The sequence below is a fragment of the Eurytemora carolleeae genome, unplaced genomic scaffold (assembly GCF_000591075.1).
Source record: "Eurytemora carolleeae unplaced genomic scaffold, Eaff_2.0 scaffold82, whole genome shotgun sequence".
Lineage (NCBI taxonomy): Eukaryota > Metazoa > Arthropoda > Copepoda > Calanoida > Temoridae > Eurytemora > Eurytemora carolleeae.
In genome coordinates, this window is record NW_019396126.1 from 34,178 (window position 1) to 55,981 (window position 21,804).

The window sequence follows — 21,804 nt, forward strand, 5'->3', positions numbered from 1 at the left end:
AAGATTATTAAAGGATAACTTGTGATTAGTATATCTCTCCTTGAACGAATTTGCAGCTATACCTATATACCTTGCAGTCATCCCTGTTGACATCACTTCTGCTTTAGAAACCACGCATTTACTCAGACATTTTCCTTTTAGAACACAATTCTTTGTTAAACCACGACAATTGCAATCTTTTACATTTTTATCTTGATTTGATTTACAGGTTTTACTCAGAAGTTTCTTATTATGTCCAGATAGAACTGCTTCAATATTTGTCATGAAAGAATATATATTTAACTTTATATAAACATATATATAAATACATAACTCTTAAAATAGAAACCACACAATTGTATGAGTTGAAGGTCTCGAACATGATCTGTGTCATCTTCACAAGGTCTTGTGAAAATAATTCAAACGAAAGATAATAAAAAAGCCAGACAATGATTTCTCCAACCTAGGTTAGTTTATGATAGAACCAGTCCTTGATATATATCCGTCCTGGTGAGCAGGATGAATATTGTTCTGTGTATCCTAGTATCTGTCCTAACCCAGAGCAGTGCTAGCAAACCAAACATACTTTTCATACTAGCAGACGATTTAGGTGACGCACTAATTAATAAATTTAAAAAAACAGATAAATCGCCTCAAACTCTAATTTATAACCTCAAAATCTTTGCAACCTTTGTTAACCTTTAATATTACAAACTTGACTTTTTGTATTTGATCTAACAAAATTCATATTTTGAGTTTGAGTTTTAGGAGAAAAACTAGTTCTCTTTATTACTATCTAAATTAGGTGTTTAAAAAGAACAAAAGACTAATAATTAATTTTCACCGTCACATTTTATATCCGATGTATTTCTTTGTGACCGGAAAAATCTCGTATTTTTAAACTCGATTACAGACCAAACTTACAAAATCATTCTACAAATAATTTAAAGAATTTGAGCTGCGGCTTAAATTTGAGACGCGGCTCAAATACGGTTGGTTCCACTTAAAATTGCATTCAATGTTTCAAGATTTAAGCCGGCATTTAATTGAAACCGGTTTTTGACGGATTTAAGACGCGGCTCAAATTCATTAAATTCGTCGGACTTTGATTCTATAATAAAGAAAAGTCAAGTAAAATATTTTTGGGTTTCTACCCCTTCCGTTTTCGTAAACACTCCCTTGTAATGTGAGGTTTTTTGACAAAAAAAAATAGAAAATTAAGAGGATTGTTTATTAGGTTTATTAGTGGGCATGGAACAAAACATAATTATGAAATGTGTTATATTTAATTCTTTAGATCTGCAATTCAAACCATTCTAGAAACTTCGGAGTCCGAATTTAACGAAGTAAATGATGTAAAGTAAAAAATAGTATCTATTAAAGAATAGCTTAATCTTCAACAAGAAATTTGTATCTCACCCAAATGGGTATTCCCGATCTGAACATCTAAATAAAAATCTAAAAAAAACTTTGAAAACAAATAACAAACGGAAAACAAATATGTAAAGTGATTTTACATAAATATATTTAGTTTTAAAGTAAGGAACTGCATGTTCTGGACACAAAATCTGATTTGCTAATCCCTATATCTTTGCAAACCCTTTTCAAAGATAAAAAGTGTCCACCATCAGGCTACAAAGGTATAAGAATCAGAATATTTGTGGCAAGAAATAAATCCTTTAGGTTTTGGAGATGTATCTTGGAACAACCCAGAGATGATAACCCCGAACCTAGAACGGTTAGCTGGTCAAGGGGTTATCCTGGATCAGTATTATACTCAACCTAAATGTTCTCCGTCAAGAGCTGCATTGATGACAGGTTAGAGGTTTAAGTACTTTTTTATATTTACAGATATAAAAGTAAAGTAAATATTTTTAAAACCTTAGCTGAAGTAATAAATATTTAATCCGAGGACCAATTGTTATCACATATAACACATCTAGGACTAGAGTTCTGCAGTCGACAAGTTACAATTAACAAGAAGTACCCAAATATAACAATATACATATAACAATATACATATAACAAGAAGTACCCAAATATAACAATATACATATAACAATATACATATAACAATAAGTACCCAAATATAACAATATACATATAACAATATACATATAACAAGAAGTACCCAAATATAACAATATACATATAACAATATACATATAACAATAAGTACCCAAATATAACAATATACATTTAACAATCTTCGCATATTTATATGTTTGCTATGGTAGGCCAAAAGGCTGTACCAAATTGGCTGAAATTTTTTAATGGAATGCATGGGTACCCCGGGGGTGTCATAGGCTAAAAAAAATATTTTTTTTTTACTTCTATGGGCAACACTGGGCCATTCAGCTAAAATTATGATTTAATACCGAGTGCGGGTAAACGGCGGGAGTAACTATGAGTAACCTTGGCAACGCCGTGCACTTCAGCTAGTAACAAAATATGACAATAACCATACCTCTTTGTTGATTCATACTTGTAACCTTAGTATGTTTTTGGTATTTTTGTCAGTAAGAAATCGGCCCTAAATGATATATCTTTATTCTACATCTTTTTAATTAAAAGTTCATTTCAAAGATTCAAATTTTTATGATAGTTCAATAAAACAGTTTTTTTGACATTTTCAGCTTTTACATTTTTGAACGAGAGTTTAAAATCGCATTTTTGAGCCAGAGTTTAAAATCGCATTTTTGGTTTTTCTTGTGTTTAAAACAATCAGAGGAAATCCAGATTTGCTATATATAGTGAATAATTAATTTAAGAAGAGAAAATAAGAAATCTGTAAAATATGTTAAAGAGATTGTAGACGAAATTTGAAGTGATCCTTCAGTTATAGTGTGACGTGTCCGATTCCCAGTGGTACCCATTAAACCTTTTATCTGAACAACAGTGAGGAAGATATCTTCATAATTATATCTTCACAATTTCCGTCTTTTTCACCTTCAGAGAACTCGAAATTAAAAATAATCTATTTTAATCTATAAAAAGTGTCCCTTTAAACACATACAATCTGTACTTCAGGTTTGTATCCGTTCAGAACAGGGATGCAGAGAGGAAGTATCGGACCTTTCCGTCCTACAGGTTTACCTACACCCTTCCCTACTCTACCAGAGATACTGAGAAACCAGGGATATTCAACACATCTGGTAGGCAAGTATACCTCAGACAGCATATAAATCAATTAATCAATATAAACTAACAGCTCAAAAGACATAAATTCTTAAAGGGAGTGTTCGCGAAAAATGAAAGGGGGAATAGGCTTAATGCGATAAAAAAGCGCTTTTGATCGCTAATAATCTTACTTCTATCTATTGCGTCTATAAGGAGAAAATTGGTAAAGACGTCTCATACCGAATAACTTAGCGCCCATACAAATTCAGAAAATTGCAACATACAACTTAGACCGTAAAAAATCAATTTAATTTCCAACAAATCATTCAGATATTACAACCTATAGTCATCGATTATCTTTCGCCACATTTGTATAAAGTTTATATTTTATAATATTTCCTTTTTTTAAAAAACGTTTTAACGGATTTTGAAAAATGTGAGTGGTGCGCGGCATTCTTAGATAGTTGCGCAAGCGACAAGAGAAATAATCAAATTCAAAACAAATTAATTAAAAAATATCATAAAATATAAACTATATACAAATGTGGCGAAAGATAATCGATGACTATGGTTGTAATATCTGAATGATTTGTTTGAAATTAAATTGATTTTTTTACGGTCTAAGTCATATGTTGCAATTTTCTGAATTTGTATGGGCGCTAAGTTATTCGTTATGAGACGTCTTTACCAATTTTCTCCTTATAGACGCAGCAGATAGAAGTAAGATTATTAGCGATCAAAAGCGTTTTTTTATCGCATTAAGCGTATACCCCCTTTCATTTTTCGCGAACACTCCCTTTAAGTGTCAGGTTTATGTCTTCAAAAAGCACCATACCCTCAATTAAAATCAAACCATAGACATCTAGGACTACAGCAGAGTATTAAATAGATTTTACAAAAATGTAACATTGTTAATTCTCCGGATATCGTAACTTTTGACTGGAGTATAGTTGATTTTAACGCTAGATCTGATTTGAGGATCAACGCTTGATCCCTCCATTTTAGTTATCCCTGCAGGGTATAAACATTGACTTATAGTATACGGTATTTTGAAGAGGAATTAGATTAATCCGTAGGTCTGATTAAGATGGAGATAAATGCAACATCCCAAGATTCACAATACTGGTTTTAGTGCACTAAATCTTGAAAATTACTGTTAATTCCACCAAACCCCTTATAGTATTTTATTGTATTTAATGTATTTTGCTATTTTTTTCTGGAACTTTGTTTCTAGCAAGCATGAATCATGAAGCCACCTGGAAACTTGTTTTGTGTAACAATTTATTCTTGTTGTTTAGGTAAATGGCATCTAGGATACTGTAATGAGAACTATCTCCCTACCAGGTAAATGGCATCTCGGATAATGTAATGAGAGCTATCTACCTACCAGGTAAATGGCATCTCGGATACTGTAATGAGAACTATCTACCTACAAGGTAAATGGCATCTAGGATACTGTGATGAGAACTATCTTCCTACCAGGTAAATGGTATCTAGGATACTGTAACGAGAACTATCTACCTACCAGGTAAATGGTATCTAGGATACTGTAATGAGAACTATCTACCTACCAGGTAAATGGTATCTAGGATACTGTAATGAAAACTATCTTCCTACCAGGTAAATGGTATCTAGGATACTGTAATGAGAACTATCTACCTACCAGGTAAATGGTATCTAGGATACTATAATGAGAACTATCTTCCTACCAGGTAAATGGTATCTAGGATACTGTATGGAAAACTATCCACCCACTAGGTAAAGCTTGTATCGTTCATGATTATTGTAAAACGGAGTTTCGTCTTCGTGTGGTCTATATAACAAAACTATTGTTGGCCAAACGGCTGGACCGAATTGGCTGAACTTTTTTTGCGAAAACCCATGGTACCCTGGGGGTTACAAAGCTGCTAAAAAAGTTCGATTTTTAAAATTCGATTTTTATTAATTCCACGGGCAACGCCAGGAACTTCATCTAGTTATTTTTATATCAATTTTTATTACTGTATGCACATTTATAATGCATGCAAAACAAAACAAACTATTTTGTGAAGTACCAAAAAAAACTTGGATGATTTGTTTTTGTTAAATCCACATTATTTAACAAATATATTTTTACAGAAGAGGTTTTGATTCATTTTTCGGAGAATACGCTCAACAAGCCGATCATTATACTAGAGAACATGAGGTAAATATGTGCATTCCTTTATAATAAAGCTCTTTACTCATGTATATATTTATATGTCAGCTATAGCTGGCCAATCAGCTGGACCGAATGGGCTGATTTTTTTAGAAAACCCCTGAGTACCTGGAAAGTAACATAGACTTTAAAAATATCTTAATTCTATTTTTTTTAATTCAACGGGCAACGCCGGGCACTCCACCTAATTACTTTATAAAAATCTGGTTTTTTGGTATGCAACAAATTTCATTGAATCTCGCTAATGTTAATTTTTTTCTACCGATTTAAATATGAAAGATTTTATTGAATCCCGCCAGTTTTTCAATGGTTGTACATTGTACAGTGTACATCTACTATTTCGATAAACATCATAGTTAGAATTTGAACCCAATCATAAAGGCAACAATATTAACTTGTCCGTCCTATATTTTTCTCTTAAAAACACTAAAAACAAATTCTTAAGCAAATTTTCTATTTAATATTTTGAATCCTTCCTCTCACATTAGTTTTACGAGTTTACGTCCTCGGGTTTATCATTGAATCCCCCCAGGGTTTAAAGTTCAATTGATTCTAATTTGATTGAGAGTAAATGATACATTCATACCGTTTGAATCCAATAAACGATGATTTGTCCACATGTTTGCTTGGGCTCTCCCAAGGAAGGTTTAAGGAAGATCCGATTTTAAATGTTTTGAATCCACAAAGAAAACAGGAAACTCTCCGAAATCTTAAATTGTTATTTTTTAATAGTGTATGATGAAAAAGTGGTTGAAGGTAAGGTATTATTGGAACATTGGGTCTAATAAAACTTAACCAATGCCAAATATATTAAAATCTTAATTAAAACATTCAAATCTCTTATTCATTAGAACATTTAAAAATTTGATTTTTAATCTAGCCTTTGGCAATTAAATTAATTTTCAGGTGAATCGTCATATAGGAACTGGATATGATCTTCGCAGAGGAGAGAATGTCAGGTAAAAATGTTTTAATAAGTAATTAAGAGGAACGTGGACGTGATACAGATGGAGACACGTGACAATGAAACTGCACTGCCATTGGTGGAAGTTTTGGACACGTGATAAAGACGTATCTTATCAATTATATTATCAATTATAACTATTAACAAAAAATTATTAAATTCAAGTTATAATAGGAGCGTACCTAAGCTGTTTAGGCTCCTTTGGGTTATCTTAATTTTCAGATTGGTTGCGTATTTGCTGAATTTGATCTGTTTAAAACTTTGATTTACATACCAGATCTCATATTATAAGTTTTGGTATAACGTTGACACAGTTTATATCAATTTCTCAAAACACGGACACCAGATAGGGCTCTTGTACGTCGTGATCAACTCCTAAAATGTTTAGGTTTCAGCCAATACCCTTTCATTTTTCCTTAACAGTTCTTTTAAGAGTTTAGATAGAAAGTTTTGCTCTAATTGATCTTTTGATTTGTTGTATAGCTATGAGAACCTTGGATTGTACAGCACATTTCTTTGGGAAGAGGAAACTATTAATATATTAGGTAAAAAATATATTTATTCCCATTAGTCATTAATTATTAGTTTTTCTATTTCTTCTGAAATAATACGTTTAACCCTTAGATAAGGCTTCGACTTCAGATCCTTGGTTTCTTGAAGTTTCTCTGACAGCTGCTCATCCTCCCTACCAGGCCCCTGACAAATATATTAGTAAGTATATATCCTCCCTACCAGGCCCCTGACAAATATATTAGTAAGTATATATTCACCCTATACCAGGTCCCTGACAAATATATTAGTAAGCTTATATCCACCTTACCATGCCCCTGACAAATATATTAGTAAGTATATATCCACCTTACCAGACCCCTGACAAATATATTAGTAAGTATATAACCACCTTACCAGACCCCTGACAAATATATTAGTAAGTATATATCCTCCCTACCAGTATATTATATTATATTAGAAAGTATATTCACCCTGAAAATATTTTACCCTATCCGAGTTCAGAACTTTTAAAATATTAAACCCTTTCTGGTCGGACTTATTCAGCTTATTTCTTTCATCAGTATTTTTTTATGAACTTAATCGCCACAATTTAAAAGTTTCTAATGTGGACATTGAATAGAGGCATTGCAGTTTTGTGCAATCTCAAATAAAAGGTCTGACCCCTGGCTCCAACAAATATAAAACTTTTAATCCTTTTTTTTAAAGAAATGTACGAGAGGAAGAATAGAAGAAAAAAGCAGAAAAATAATCGGTCTGATCAGGACAATATCAGGTAAAACAATCGGTCTGATCAGGAGAATATCAGGTAAATCAATCAGTCTGATCAGGAGGAATATCAGATTAAACAATAGGTCTGGTCAGGACAATATCAGCTAATAATAATAAATTCATCGACAGATTAGACATCCAACTTTTACAAAAAAAAACGTTACTCAAAACAACACCTGGTAGATTTCTTTCTTCCTCTGGTTCTTTGTTTAAATACATAAAAAAATTTTTTGAGATCTAAATATTTATTGTCTTATTATTTAAATTGTACAACATAGTTTACATGTATTCAATAATAACGACAAATTCGTTTACATTTCTGAGAGATTTGTATAAGGATTAAATACATACATTTCGTAAATTAAAAATTTTCCAATCAAGGATACTTGGATCTTGCAAAACATATAAATTGGAGAGTACACCAGTGAAGTAGTAAAACATTAAAAGCATATAATAAGTCATTGACGATAAGAGGGTATGCGGATTGAATAGAAATTTTTAATATAAGAACTGTTTTCATGTGATTTGGGCAATTTGTGTAGAAATCAGTTTGCGCAAACAATTTACAATTTTCATGAAACATTGGTATAAGGTCGATGTACACTATATGGAGAGTACAACGATTGTACTAACGAAGAACATTGAGGGTTCTACGTTGGTATGGCATTATATTAGTTAAACTATGTCGTCTTGATGCTATTTAGCCAACGTAAAGATAGAAAACTATATATTTAAGATACATACTTTGTTATTTTTTAAAGAGTTTTTTATCTGATATTCTTGTGTTGCTAAAAGAATAAATTAGCTTACATGAGAATTCTACTACTCGATCCCTTTTTTGTTGTTGGCTAACCTTATTTATCAATCTTGAATAGGAAAGCTATGATAACTGCTATAGATGACAGTGTTGGAAGAATAATAGACAAACTCAAATCAACAGGTTCGTTCAAAACAAATTAAATACAAAATTTTACTCTGGGGTTGAGGTTTAATTTCTCCATAGTTTATTATCATCTCAAGGGTTGGTTTAGAATACTCCATAGTTTATTATCATCTCAAGGGTTGGTTTAGAATACTCCATAATTTAATATTATCTCAGGGGTTGGTCTAGAATACTCTAGATGGGTCTACTCCTTAGTTTGATATTATCTCCAGGGTTGGACGAGAATACTCTGGTTGTGTTCAGCTCCGATAACGGCTCCGGGCACTCCGATGCCAACGGAAGCCTGAGAGGAAAGAAAGGTTACGTGTTTGAGGGAGGGGTTCGTGTTCCAGCATTTATCCAGGGAACACCTCTACTACACCAGATGTTGGTTACACCTGGGTATTCAAGCTCAGCACTAGGTTTCCAATATTTATATAAAATCAAACGAATCACATCAGGCCAATAACAAAAACTTTACTCCGATTTAATTTTACGAATAAAATTTGTTTCCATCAGTATAAAAATATTAAAAGATGTTTAGTTCATATTGTGGATTGGTTCCCAACCCTGCTCAGATTATCTGGAGAGAAACTGTCCAACCTAGAAACTGATGGAGTTGATATCTGGGAACCATTAACGACAGGAGAGATATCCCAGAGAGAAATATTAGGTTTGTCTTAGTAAACGAAACTGAAAATAATTAATTATTTGGAATATGTTAACAACATTTATTTTTTTAGTTTATAATTTGGACCTGGATGATCAAAGCAAAACCTTTCAGTTTGCGGTTAGAAAAAATAACTGGAAGCTGATTTGGGGACAAACAAAGGAATATTTTCCCAATTTAAGAATTATGACATTTTTTCTTTATACTTTACACTTTATACTTTATACTCCGGAGCAAGGTTGTAAACAACTTTAGTCCCTATACTCGTAAAAGATAGTTTTCTTCAGAGAGAAAGAAAAGGAAGAGTTAAAGCTTATCTCATAATTTCATAGATGTACACAACAATCCACCCTATTAATTAATTAATAGGGTGGTCGCCAAGATACGTAAACAATGTACATAACGGACCATTCTATTAATTAATTAATATGATGGTCGCCAAGATACGTGAACAATGTAAACAATCGACCATCCTATTAATTAATTAATAGGATGGTCGCCAAGATACGTGAACAATGTAAACAATCGACCATCCTATTAATTAATTAATAGGGTGGTCGCCAAGATACGTAAACAATGTACATAACGGACCATCCTATTAATTAATCAATATGATGGTCGCCAAGAAACGTACACAAGGTACACAATCGACCATTCTTTTAATTAATTAATAGGGTGGTCGCCAAGATACGTAAACAATAAACACAATCGACCATCCTTTTAATTAATTAATAGGGTGGTCCGTTGTGTACATCTGATGGAATTATGAGATACGCTTTAACTCTTCCTTTTCTTTCTCTATAGTTTTCTTAATGGTTACTCAACTGTATTTCCACTGATATAAAGGACATAAAGGACTTTAAGGACTTTAAGGACTTTAAGGATATAAAGGACAAAAAGGACAAAAAGGACAAAAAGGACAAAAATGACAAAACGGACGAAAAGGACATAAAAGACATAAAGGACATAAAGGACATAAAGGACATAAAGGACATAAAGGACATAAAGGACATAAAGGAAATAAAGGACATAAATGATTTGAGGGACATAAAGTACATAAAGAATATAAAGGACATAAAGGACATCAATGACTTAAGGGACATAAGAACATAAAGGACATAAAGGACATAAAGGACATAATGGACATAAAGAATATAAAGGACATAAAGGACATAAATGACTTAAGGGACATAAAGAACATAAGGGGCATAAAGGACATAAAGGACATACAGGACATAAAGGACATAAAGGAAATAAAGGACATAAATTAATTGAGGGACATAAAGTACAAAAAAAATGACATAAAGGACATCAATGACTTAAGGGACATAAAGAACATAAAGGACATAAAGGACATAAAGACATAAAGAACATAAAGGACATAAAGGGCAGAAAGAACATAAAGGACATAAAGGACAGAAATGACATAAAGGACAGAAAGGACAGAAAGGACAGAAAGGACAGAAAGCCGACTTTTTCCAGAAAAATTTCTGATATAAAAATGCAACTCAACTTACATGTGGAATCTTTGAAGAGTGGGATGTCCTATTCACAACGGTACCCTAAAGTACCTAAAAGCTATATCAGATCAAGAACAAATGAGATATTCATGTTTTCTCTTTAAAAAATTGGTTATTTTAAATTGTGGTTTATCTGTAACAGTGACTCAGACTTTCGCATTTCTTGGTAAAAAAGCAATGTAAGAACTGAACACTTTTCAAGCTCGAAAAACGACGATATCCTCCACATTTTGGATCAGATAAAGGTGTAAAGTTGTGAATAGGACCTGGCACTCTTTAAATGGAGTTTCACAATGACTTTTATTTCAACATATTCCTCGGCCTCCTAATACTCTCAATATTTCACCAAGAACAATTTGGAAGATATTGTACTCAGGAGTTTAAACCTCACAAGAAAGAAAAAAATGAGTTGTTTCTCTTCAACCTGGCCAGGGACCCGAACGAGACTGAAAACCTAGCGGAGAGCGAACCATCTATAGTTCAAGAATTGAAAAAAATTGTGAAAAATCTTACCAAGGTGAGTTTTTTAAAATCATTTAATAGTGTTTTTTCATAAATATTTTACTTTTTTTACCATTCACAATCATACAATTTTACATTATAAGATATACCGTTAGATATAATGTAATATAGAAATATAGAAGTTGATAATAAAAAAATACCTCATGTCCCTTTTTCAGGAGACACGAACTGCTTTTCACCCGAATAGATTTAATCTTGGGTTCCCTAAGTACCATGAAGGTTTACTATCTCCAGGTTGGTGTGGAACTGGATGGTGGAAAATATTGTGGAACTCTGAATCTACCTCTTTGGGGAGATTCGTCCAAGCTTTATGATAAACTCTTTTCTTTAAAATATATTTTAAACTCTATTCATTGTTCTTCATTACAACACTCGTTATACTCTACGCAGTTTATTTTCTTTATCGTACTACTTTTATTCGTCCGACCTTTCCTCTACGCAGTTTATTTTCTTTATCTTACTCCTTTTATTCGTGCGACCTTTTCCTCTACGCAGTTTATTTTCTTTAATCTACTCCTTCTATTCGTCCGACCTTCCTCTACGCAGTTTATTTTCTTTAATCTACTCCTTTTATTCGTCCGACCTTTCCTCTACGCAGTTTATTTTCTTTGTCCTACTCCTTTTATTCGTCCGACCTCTACGCAGTTTATTTTCTTTAATCTACTCCTTTTATTCGTCCGACCTTTATGATTCATTTTACTTTTAATTCTATAATTCTTAGCCAATTATTTTCTTCTCCTTCTTTCCTTCTTTCCCCATTCTTCACACATTCCCTCTCTTTCATCCCGTTTTCTCCACTCTCCTCTTTTCTGCTCTTTACTCAAACTCTTCCCTCCCTCATCTTCTACTCCTTCGCTCTTCTTTAAACCCTTTACTAGCTCATTAGAACTAGAAAGTGTGTTGTTTGTTTTCAGAATGTTTATTGATTATTTTTGTAAATACATGTTTCTCATTATATAATTCCTGATTAAAAACCTTAAAAGGTTGGATTTTATGAAATGGAGAAGTAGATGAACTAGGTTTTGCTAGATGAACTAATTCTCTATACCACTGTTGGCCACAATAAAAATTAGTTTAACTATTTTTACCTAGTTCAACCACTCCTCTATATTCCTAAACTTCAACCTATAGTTTAACAAACTATTGAAAAACTGAAATTGAAAAAACTAAAATTGAAAAACTGAAATGGAAAAACTGGAATTGAAAAACTGAAATTGAAAAAATGAAATTGAAAAACTGAAATTGAAAAACTGAAATTGAAAAACTGAAATTGTAAAACTGAAATTGAAAAAATGAAAAACAGGAAAAAATCAAAAATTAAAAAAGACTCGTTAAAAGATTTATCAGGAGAACTATAGAGATATTATTACGATCCTGATATCTAGATATAATTAGCACAGATCATAATATACTAGTTTAACTGATCAGGGCGATCTGTTGTGGATTAACAACCCTGCCGACCAGAATAGGAATATTGTTTACTTTATCAAAAACCAGGAACATGAACGGACGGTCTGCGATAAACTCAACCCTGTCTCCAAAATTAGCTGAGAGTGGAACTATATTAATAGCTGTAGATGCAGCACCCTCAGTACCCTCGTAGTCAACATTAACAAGAGCTTTATGAACAACCTTGTCAACTTTTAGGTTCTTAGATTTCACCATTTCTCCCAACTCACTCTCAGCTAAAAAAAATATTTATACATAAATACTTATATACCACCACAAGTCTAAAGGAATTGAGTCTTTGTCACAAACTATGATTTTCTAATCTCTATATCTTTGTAATCCAATGCCGTCAATATTTCAAACTATGAAAATCTAAGTTTGAAATATCAAAGGTTTACACCATCAGGTGGAACAAATATAGGTATTAGCAAATCAGAGTTTGTTATAAAGACTCAATTCCTTTGTACAATAAAAGAATAATTGATATATATAAAAACTACTTCTATAAGCCCTTTAAAAAACATATTCAGGGTTACCCACAAAGGATGAGACCTATGGATAGTCATATTAAATGAGTTTCAGGTCTTCTTTACAGTCTCATCCTTGTGGGTAACTCTGGTTTTTTAATGAAAAAGAGAATAGAATAAACCATGATTGAATTTTATATTCTATTTACAGAGAAATATCAAAGATAAATAGTTCCCATTGATCATCAGTTGGTAATGATTCATGCTTAGTTTACTACTTTCAGTTAAATAAATAAATTTTAGATCAATTTAAAGGATCAAAATATGATTGAAAAAAGAATTAAGATAAGATTGTACAAACTGACCCCCACCCATACACAAAAATAATCTTGTTAAACCACAATTGATCAAATATTCTATTCATTCTTAACTTTTCAAACCCCCATCCTATTCATCTTCATTTTTCATTTAATAAAATCTTTATGGTTCAAAACCATGGATTGCAAATCCCCGTGCATTATTCTGATTAAAGAAATATGGAGAATTCCAAAATGTTTAAATTAAAGGTTTCAGAAACTTTTTCTATTGATCAATCTTTATGTGATGAACTTACTCTTAATTTTTTTGGACAACCCTTCCAACAAAGGAATTGAGTCTTTGCCAAAAACTCTAATTTTCGAATCCCAATATCTTTGTAACCCAATCTAGGATACCTATGATATTTCAAACTATGAATTAAATTAGAATAAATAATATAAGTTTGAAATATCAAAGGTCTAATACAATACATTCCAAAGATATGGCGATTAAAAACTTTTAGTCTGTGGCAAAGACTCAATTCCTTTTAACTTTACCTGAAAAAACTTGTTTTACATTTAATTTCTTCAAAACCTGCGATGCATCAATATCGGTTTCAATATTAAACTTTGGCATTTTTATGCGAACTTCAGCGAAATTTCGTCTCGTTGTATCCTAAACAAATAAAAAATAAAGATTCATTAAAATGAAATGTTTTCCCAAGTTTACCCTTTATCTGAGCAACTATGAAGAAGATATCATCTTTAAAAGGGTTGAATTTTGTAATTTTCTTTCTTTGTCTCTTTAACAGAGAAACTACAACTAAAATGATCAATTTTCAGATAGAAAATCAACAATATTCTCATCATTTTTGCGGTTTAAAGGGTAACTTTGTAAATTTGGCATACACCAACTAGGTAACTTAAATCATTTGACAGTCCTTTTAAGATTGTACCTTCTTTTAAGAATTTGCAGAATTATGAGAAAAATCGCAAAAACTATTTTGAAAAATTAAAAATGTTTAGTAGAATATACAATATGCATGTAAGACATTTAGTAAGATATTTTGTAAAATATGTTTTTTTAAAAGCCTCTACATTTTGGCACTTAGAATAACGTTTCTTTAAGTTAGACTAAGTTATGTTAACCTTACTCCAAAAACAAGTCTTTTTATGAATATCTAAATTAGTGAAAAAGTTGACAACTCGTTAATGATCAATAAAATGTCAACTTTACCTTGGCGGATTTAAAAAGACGGAATCCTCCTCCTCTTTTCTCGTTTATACTTTGATAAATACTGTCATCTAAAATTAATCCTAGCTTTACAGCTGCTACTTATAATTTATTTGAAAAAGTCATTCTTTAGTTTTAGAGAAAAAAATATTGCAAAGCATGATTTAAGAATTAAAGTGATGTCGCTAGAATTACCTAAATATTTCTCCATGAGGCCCAAATCTATTTTTTCATTTGGAAGAATAACTTGCATTTCAAAATCTGAATTGTTTTCATAATTTGAAAATGTTTAATTAGACTGTTACTTAAACATCTTAACCCAGTCTACAGTCTACGGTCTACAGTCTACAGTCTACAGTCTACAGTCTACAGTCTACAGTCTACAGTCTACAGTCTACAGTCTACAGTCTAAGTTTCTGCATTCTTATGAAAACTATCGAGGAGCTATGAGGTAATAAAGTCGTGTCATTGATTTTTGTTGAATCTACTTGACCTTTTCCATCTGTCCAGTTGAGTCTGCGGCCCAAATGGTTTTAGATTAAAGTTTTATTTGTTTCTTAGATTTATTAATATTACTTAAAAAGCCCATAAGCAGCATGAGTTCCAAATCTCTCCATCATATTTACATCTATCGGCTTCGTTTCATTTGTCCTGAAGAACTCACGTTTATCCGCCTCTCGGAACTTCAAGGTCCAAGCCTCCTTGATGTAGAGAGCATTTGTTATCAGAACTTGGGTCTCAGACGGCAGATCGGAGAGAACTTGGGGAATCTTGTTCCGGGTTAGTTTTGCAACCCAATCATTGACAGCGTTCAGAGAGCTCTGATCTGCCATGTTGAGAGATGATATTTGAGCATCTAAACTTTTGATTTTTTCCTTGTATTTATCTTGTAGTTCAACATTATTGTTTACCCAGATATGGTTCCCGTAAGCCAGATGGTCAGGGTCGGAATTATTTAAAATATTCCTAAAAAGTTCTGAATATTCAATTGAGGAACATAAGTAATTATTTCCATGTCTTTAAATAGTTTGGAGCTATTAACATTGCATCGGTTTCTCAGACCTTTGTTTATATAATTTGTAAACAAGAAATTAATTAACCAAATAAGAGTTCTCTAAAGAGATTTAAACTTTCCTAGAGAACGCTTTTTACACCCTCCCCCCCCTTTATCAATTTTTAAATACATCTCATATGTAACACATGGACATAGTTGGACATGTGGCCGCAGAGCCCGGCCCCCTTAGCCGATCCCAGCCACGGTGCTCGGCCCCTAGCTTAGCCTAGCCGCAGCTGTCGGCCCTGGCCTATCCTAACCGCAGAACTTGGCCCAGAAATTGCCTTAACCTAACCTAATCGATGTTATGTACATAAGAGATTAGATGGGGGGAAGGCTGGGGCTAAAAAACGTTCACTGCACAGACACAAGAACTAAGGACTGATATGGAATAATTGTTGCATTGATTGAATATTAACGTTCCTATAAGCCTCCATTAGTCTCGAGGTATTGGTGATTCCTCCTAGAGCGGATAATGTCTCCGTCCTAGTGGTGGAGTTCTCTGTAGAGCCTAGAGCCATCAAACTCAGGGCCGAGTGTAAACTACTCACGTATTAAACTTAGATGCGGATACAAAACTGTTTGCATATTTGCTGTACTTTATATCGTGTTGAAAAGACACTAACTAATCATAATCTTCATATAGACCCATTCCAAATCATAATCTTCATATAGACCCATTCCAAATCATAATCTTCATATAAACCCATTCCAAATCATAATCTTCATATAAACCCATACCAAATCATAATCTTCATATAAACCCATTCCAAATCATAATCTTCATATAAACCCATACCAAATCATAATCTTCATATAAACCCATACAAAATCATAATCTTCATATAGACCCATACCAAATCTCTCCCCTTAGGCTTTTCTTGTTGCTTTATTAAGTTGTAATTTCCTGAGAGGAGAGAACACAAAATTACCAGTCTCTCTTTTACTCAGCTCCACGTAGAATCTTTCACTGAAAATAATAATATCTTAATTCCACGTAGAATCTTAATATACAGGGTTACCCACAAAGGATGAGACTTCAGAAAATTACTGTACGGAATTCATTTAGTCAGTTTTCTTAGAATTGAAAATTGTTATGCTGTCTTTGCTTTGGATTTGATTTCAAGAAAAGCCATGGCCCGTAAAATTAAAGCAAAGGAATTGACTTTTTGCCACAAACCCAATTTTTCTAATTCCTTTATCTGTGGTACCTGATAGTGCAGACCTTTGATTTTTCAAACTTTGAGTATTTGATCTTACAGAATTTATAGTTTGAAAAATAAAAGATCTTTTACATTGGTTGCAAAGATAAGAAATTCAGGGTTTGTGGCAGAGACTCAATTTCTTTCATGTTAGAATCAAATAGAGTATCAATTCAGGTTTTCATGCGCAAAAACTTGTTATTCAATTTCAGGAAAGTTTGGACAAAGGAATTGAGTTTTTGCCACAAACTGATTTTCTAATTCCTATATCTATGCAATCCAATGTTGTAGACCTTAGATATTTAAAACTATGAACTATGTTAGACCAAATAATCTAAGTTTGGAAGGTTTATACTATCAGGTTGCAAAGATATAGGGATTGGAAAATTTTAGTGAAAAATTTAGTTTGGGTTAAAAACTCAGTTGCTTTGGTTTAATATTGATTTGACTAGCAATAAAATATAGGTTTATATTTTTATTATCAAAAACATTTGTATTATTCTTCTGATTTGCATTACAGTGGCACTGTATATATATATATAACAAATAAATTGTATGTTTCTGCATTCTTATGAAAACTATCGAGGAGCTATGAGGTAATAAAGTCGTGTCATTGATTTTTGTTGAATCTACTTGACCTTTTCCATCTGTCCAGTTGAGTCTGCGGCCCAAATGGTTTTAGATTAAAGTTTTATTTGTTTCTTAGATAAAAGTTTGAAAGATACTCAGAATAGGCCCTAAATATACCATTTTGCCCGGAAGAGTCAAATGTGGTGGCCCGGAAGAGAAAAAAGCTAATATGTGGCACAAAAGGGGAAATAGCGGTGGCTCATGGCCGCCTGCCTTCCCCCGCTCGGATGGTACGGGGTTAGTATATTGGCAATATTTCTTTAAACCAACCTGAAGTCCAACATGGCATTGGATAAGGCTTCTATGACCTTTTTTTCTTCATTTTTCGGGTTCGGGTTTACCAATGGAAGTTCGATCCCCGAGGCACCAGTTCCAATTTCAGCAGGTTCAGTATTAGGTTTGAAGGTTTCGTTTCGTGGCGTTGGTTTTCCGGATACTGGACCTTGAGTAGTACTAGGACCTGGAGTAGAACTAGGACTTGGAGTAGAACTAACCTGAAAATAGAAGAAAACTAAAAATTCAGGATTTTAAATTTAGATACAAAATACTTAGATAATCTATTTACATCAAAAATAATATGAAAAGCGTAAAAGGACTGTAAGTTAAATTCAATGTGACCATTAATGCAAAGATGGAAAAAACTTTTTTGAGTCAGAAAAAAAACGAATATATCTTCCACATTTTGATTAGATTAAGGTTTCAAGGGTACAGTTGTAAATCGAGCATTGCCATCTTTACCTGGTCCATCACTTGAAACTTTTTGGAAATTTATTGTGTTTTATCAAAAATTTTATTCCATTCTTACGTTTAGTAAACTTTACGAGATTTCCTAAAACATCCATGCTGGGTTCGATCTGACCCAGGGATTTGAAAAGGAAAATGTAATCCTTAGGACCACAAAACTGCTGGATCCAGGGATTGAAATACAAGTTGAAACCAGGGAATATTTTAGAAGTTGTCTCATAGTTACAAGTTAAGAAATCCAAAGTTAGACTTCGAAAACTTTCATTTTACTTTTTGCTGTTTGCGACTTAAAAAAATATGTTGAATACCTGGCCAGGGACTTGTTGAGCTACTGCTAATTGTATTAAAATATTAAACAACCATAACTTAAACATTTTAATCATTCTGAAATAATATTTTATAAATTAAATTATCATGATTATACTATGGTTATCACTTTATTATTATATCTAATTTCATTATTTTATTATTTTTAAATATTATCAATATCAATATCAATATCAATATCAATATCAATATCAATATCAAAATCAAAATCAATATCAAAATCAATATCAAAATCAATATCAATATCAATATCAAAATCAATATCGATATCAATATCAATATCAATATCAATATAAATATCAATATCAAAATCAATATCAATATCAATATCAAAATCAATATCAATATCAAAATCAATATCAATGTGATGTACCCTAAGAGATCTGATCTCCACATTGCCTGTGATAGTACTGCAGGTTTCCAGTGGTTCCAGTGTCTGGTTGAGAGAATCTTGGAAAACTTGAAACTTGGTTTAGTAACGGGGAATCACATTTTGAAAACTAGATAAATTACTCAGAATTCACGCAACAAATATAACAGGGGAGGTTATACAGCCTTTATTCACAACAAAAATTAAACAAGAATAAAGAAAGTTGAAGATGATGTATAACAGAGCCCAGTGAATCCAGTCACATCTTGTTTTCCAACCCTCCCGGACCGGGGCCAACAATCCAGCTCTTTCTTTGAATACCAGTTTTAGATCTATACATGTGTATAGGTGTGTAGGTGGAAGAACGGTTCTGCTTGGTTTCACTGACATCAAGTGTGTGCGCAGTTTATAAATATATCTATATCTAATCTATATAATAAAGTTTTTCGCTTATCTATATGTATATAAATATATATATGTATAGCTGGCCAAACGGCTGAACCAAATTGGCTGAATATTTTAAGGGAACCTTTGAGTTCCCCGGGAGTAACAAAGACGAAATTATTATTTTTTTCTTCAAAATTCAAAAGTTTTTCTGAAATTCCAGGGGCAACGCCGTGCACGCCCCCCCCCCCCCCCGGGCATCCTAATCGAGCAAAACAAATATTATAAGCAAAGTAGTAAAATTGTTAATATTTTCATATTTTTATTCGTCCAGAATCCCCTTTCTACGTCCTACCTACCAGTCCTTTCGTCCAGGATCCCTCTCCGCCCTTGCTTCCGTCTTTCGTCCAGGATCCCTCTCTCCGCCCTTCCTACCTGTCCTTTCGTCGAGGATCCCCTCTCTCCGCCCTTCCTACATGTTCTTTCGTCCAGGATCCCCCCGTCTCCGTCCTGTACCTACCCGAACATTAGAACAGAATGCCCCCGTCTCCGTCCTACCTACCCGCACATTAGTCCAGAATCCTCCCGTCTCCGTCCTACCTACCCGCACATTAGTATGTTACGCAAAAACTAGTTCTCCAGCAGCCCAAATACGTCACAGCAAAGTGTACGGAAACCCTATTGCCCCCTCCTTGTATTCAATTCTCCTTGAAACTAACCAAGTTATGATTTTACCGCCTTTTTAAAAACATAACCGACTTATGATTCCCCATCACAGGGACGTTAAGTTATGTTACGTCCCTTGAGACAATAAAGTAGAATAACGACCTGCTCTGCGAGGTTTTCGTTAAAACATTCGAGCATTTTCATTTTAAAAGACGATAAAATATTGTTTAACTACTTTTTCGGAAAATTACAAATTTTTACTAAATTCCTTGTAAAGTAGTTGTAAATAATTATTAATAATACAATAAAACATAAAATATAATCTAATAAGCTTATTTTCAAGCATCAAATTAATATGAGATTGTTTCAATGTAATCTTCTTGTTCCACAGACTTCAAAGACGACTTTACAAAATTTATACTTTTTCCTTTTATTCATGATTACCTGTAACTATAAACGGCCGAACGGCCGGACTGATCGGGTTCCCGTTTTTTGATCCGAGGAAAGGTCTATGGTGAGCCTAATTTGACAAATGAGGAATTGAAGAGCAAAAGCTAAAAGTAAAATTTGTTATTGTAAAAGGTCAAGTATGTTATATTTTGCGTGACCATATTATGCGTTTTCTCCTGGCAATCATGAATAAAACGTGAATTTGTCCAGACAGGTTTGCTTTCTCCGATCTCTCAACTATCACATGCACCCAGAGAATGCATCCTAGTCACGTAGGACAGTGAGATAGGATTCCAGTATGAGAAACTTTTAATGCAAGATTTTAATAAAAGAGAGAGTTAACGAAATAAGGAAAGATACGATATCAATTGCTGTAGATTAGTAAGAACTAGTAAGGATTGATATGGGTTAGGAAAGATTAGTTTAAATTAGCAGAGCTGAAAACTTTAGAATGAAATATCCAGAGAAGCTCATAATTTCTTGATATCCAGATTAAATATTGCTTGTTCTCCACATGAATTTAAACTCCAGATTAATTATTCGACGGGATATCTGGATATTTCATTCTAAAGTTTTCAGCTCTGGAGTAATAAAAGATCAATAAGGTTTAGTAAGGATTAGTAAGGGTTAGTATGAGTTGGTAAAGATTAGTAATGATTAATAAGGGTAAGTAAGGCTTAATAAGGATTAGTAAGGATTAATAAGGATTAGTCATGATAGGTAAAGGTTGGTAAGATCAGTAAAACTTATTAAGGATTGATATGGATGGACTAAGGATTAATAAAAATTAATTAGGATTAGTATTGGTTAGTTAGGATTATTAAGGGGTATTGAGGATAAGTATTTTATATGTAGTACAGGCTAAATAGGATTAGTTAGGATTGAAAAGAATTGATAAGGATTTGTAAGAATTAGTGAGGATTAGTAGGGTTAATAAGGATTAGTAAGAATAAGTAATGATAAGTAATATTGGGATTAGATGGATAAGTAAAAATTAAATAGGTTTAAATGGTATTATTAAGGATTAGGGCGGGTAAGTAATGATTCAAAAAATTATTGACAATTAGTTTAGATTAATAAATTAGATCGTGAATTATTAATCTGTTAACTATTTACACTGGATCAGAACTCTCCAAACCTCTCCAAACCTCTCCCGGCCTCCGAACTTCAGTTGTTTTTAATCCATCCTCCGTACAGTTCACTTATCAAGGTCTTGGTTCACCTTGACATCTATCAAGGAGAAGAGCTCCGGGATACACCTGGATACATAGTTATCATGGAACTGGAGTTATTGGGAAGTATACTCGGCAGAATCGGACAAATAGTCTCAGGTTAACGATAATAATGTAACCTTGA

At 32.9% G+C, this 21,804-nt stretch overlaps 2 protein-coding genes across 3 annotated transcripts; one reads left to right on the plus strand and one right to left on the minus strand.

Moving 5' to 3' along the window:
- The first annotated feature begins 457 nt into the window (after positions 1-457).
- LOC111695706 (arylsulfatase I) lies at positions 458-11,524 on the plus strand. Of its 2 annotated transcripts, XM_023465115.1 has the most exons (15): positions 458-589; positions 1,663-1,797; positions 3,010-3,138; positions 4,398-4,443; positions 5,218-5,284; positions 6,203-6,255; positions 6,744-6,805; positions 6,885-6,971; positions 7,479-7,545; positions 8,417-8,481; positions 8,697-8,885; positions 9,008-9,136; positions 9,207-9,295; positions 11,030-11,170; positions 11,334-11,524. In XM_023465115.1, the coding sequence occupies exons 1-15, from the start codon at positions 499-501 to the stop codon at positions 11,487-11,489; spliced, it is 1,506 nt and encodes a 501-aa protein (XP_023320883.1). In that variant the 5' UTR covers positions 458-498; the 3' UTR covers positions 11,490-11,524. The 2 variants fall into 2 exon arrangements, with proteins under 2 accessions (XP_023320883.1, XP_023320884.1); XM_023465116.1 differs by lacking the exon at positions 458-589 and having other exon boundaries at positions 1,680-1,797; positions 3,010-3,134.
- A 901-nt stretch (positions 11,525-12,425) lies between these two features.
- On the minus strand, positions 12,426-18,636 carry LOC111695720 (serpin-Z1B). Its single transcript, XM_023465131.1, has 9 exons — positions 18,560-18,636; positions 17,778-18,001; positions 16,583-16,645; positions 16,099-16,218; positions 15,198-15,587; positions 14,817-14,908; positions 14,625-14,692; positions 13,946-14,063; positions 12,426-12,860 (listed from the first exon to the last, which is right to left on the minus strand). Exons 1-9 carry the CDS (start codon positions 18,632-18,634, stop codon positions 12,592-12,594), a joined length of 1,419 nt encoding a protein of 472 aa, XP_023320899.1. The 5' UTR covers positions 18,635-18,636; the 3' UTR covers positions 12,426-12,591.
- Positions 18,637-21,804: the final 3,168 nt, after the last annotated feature.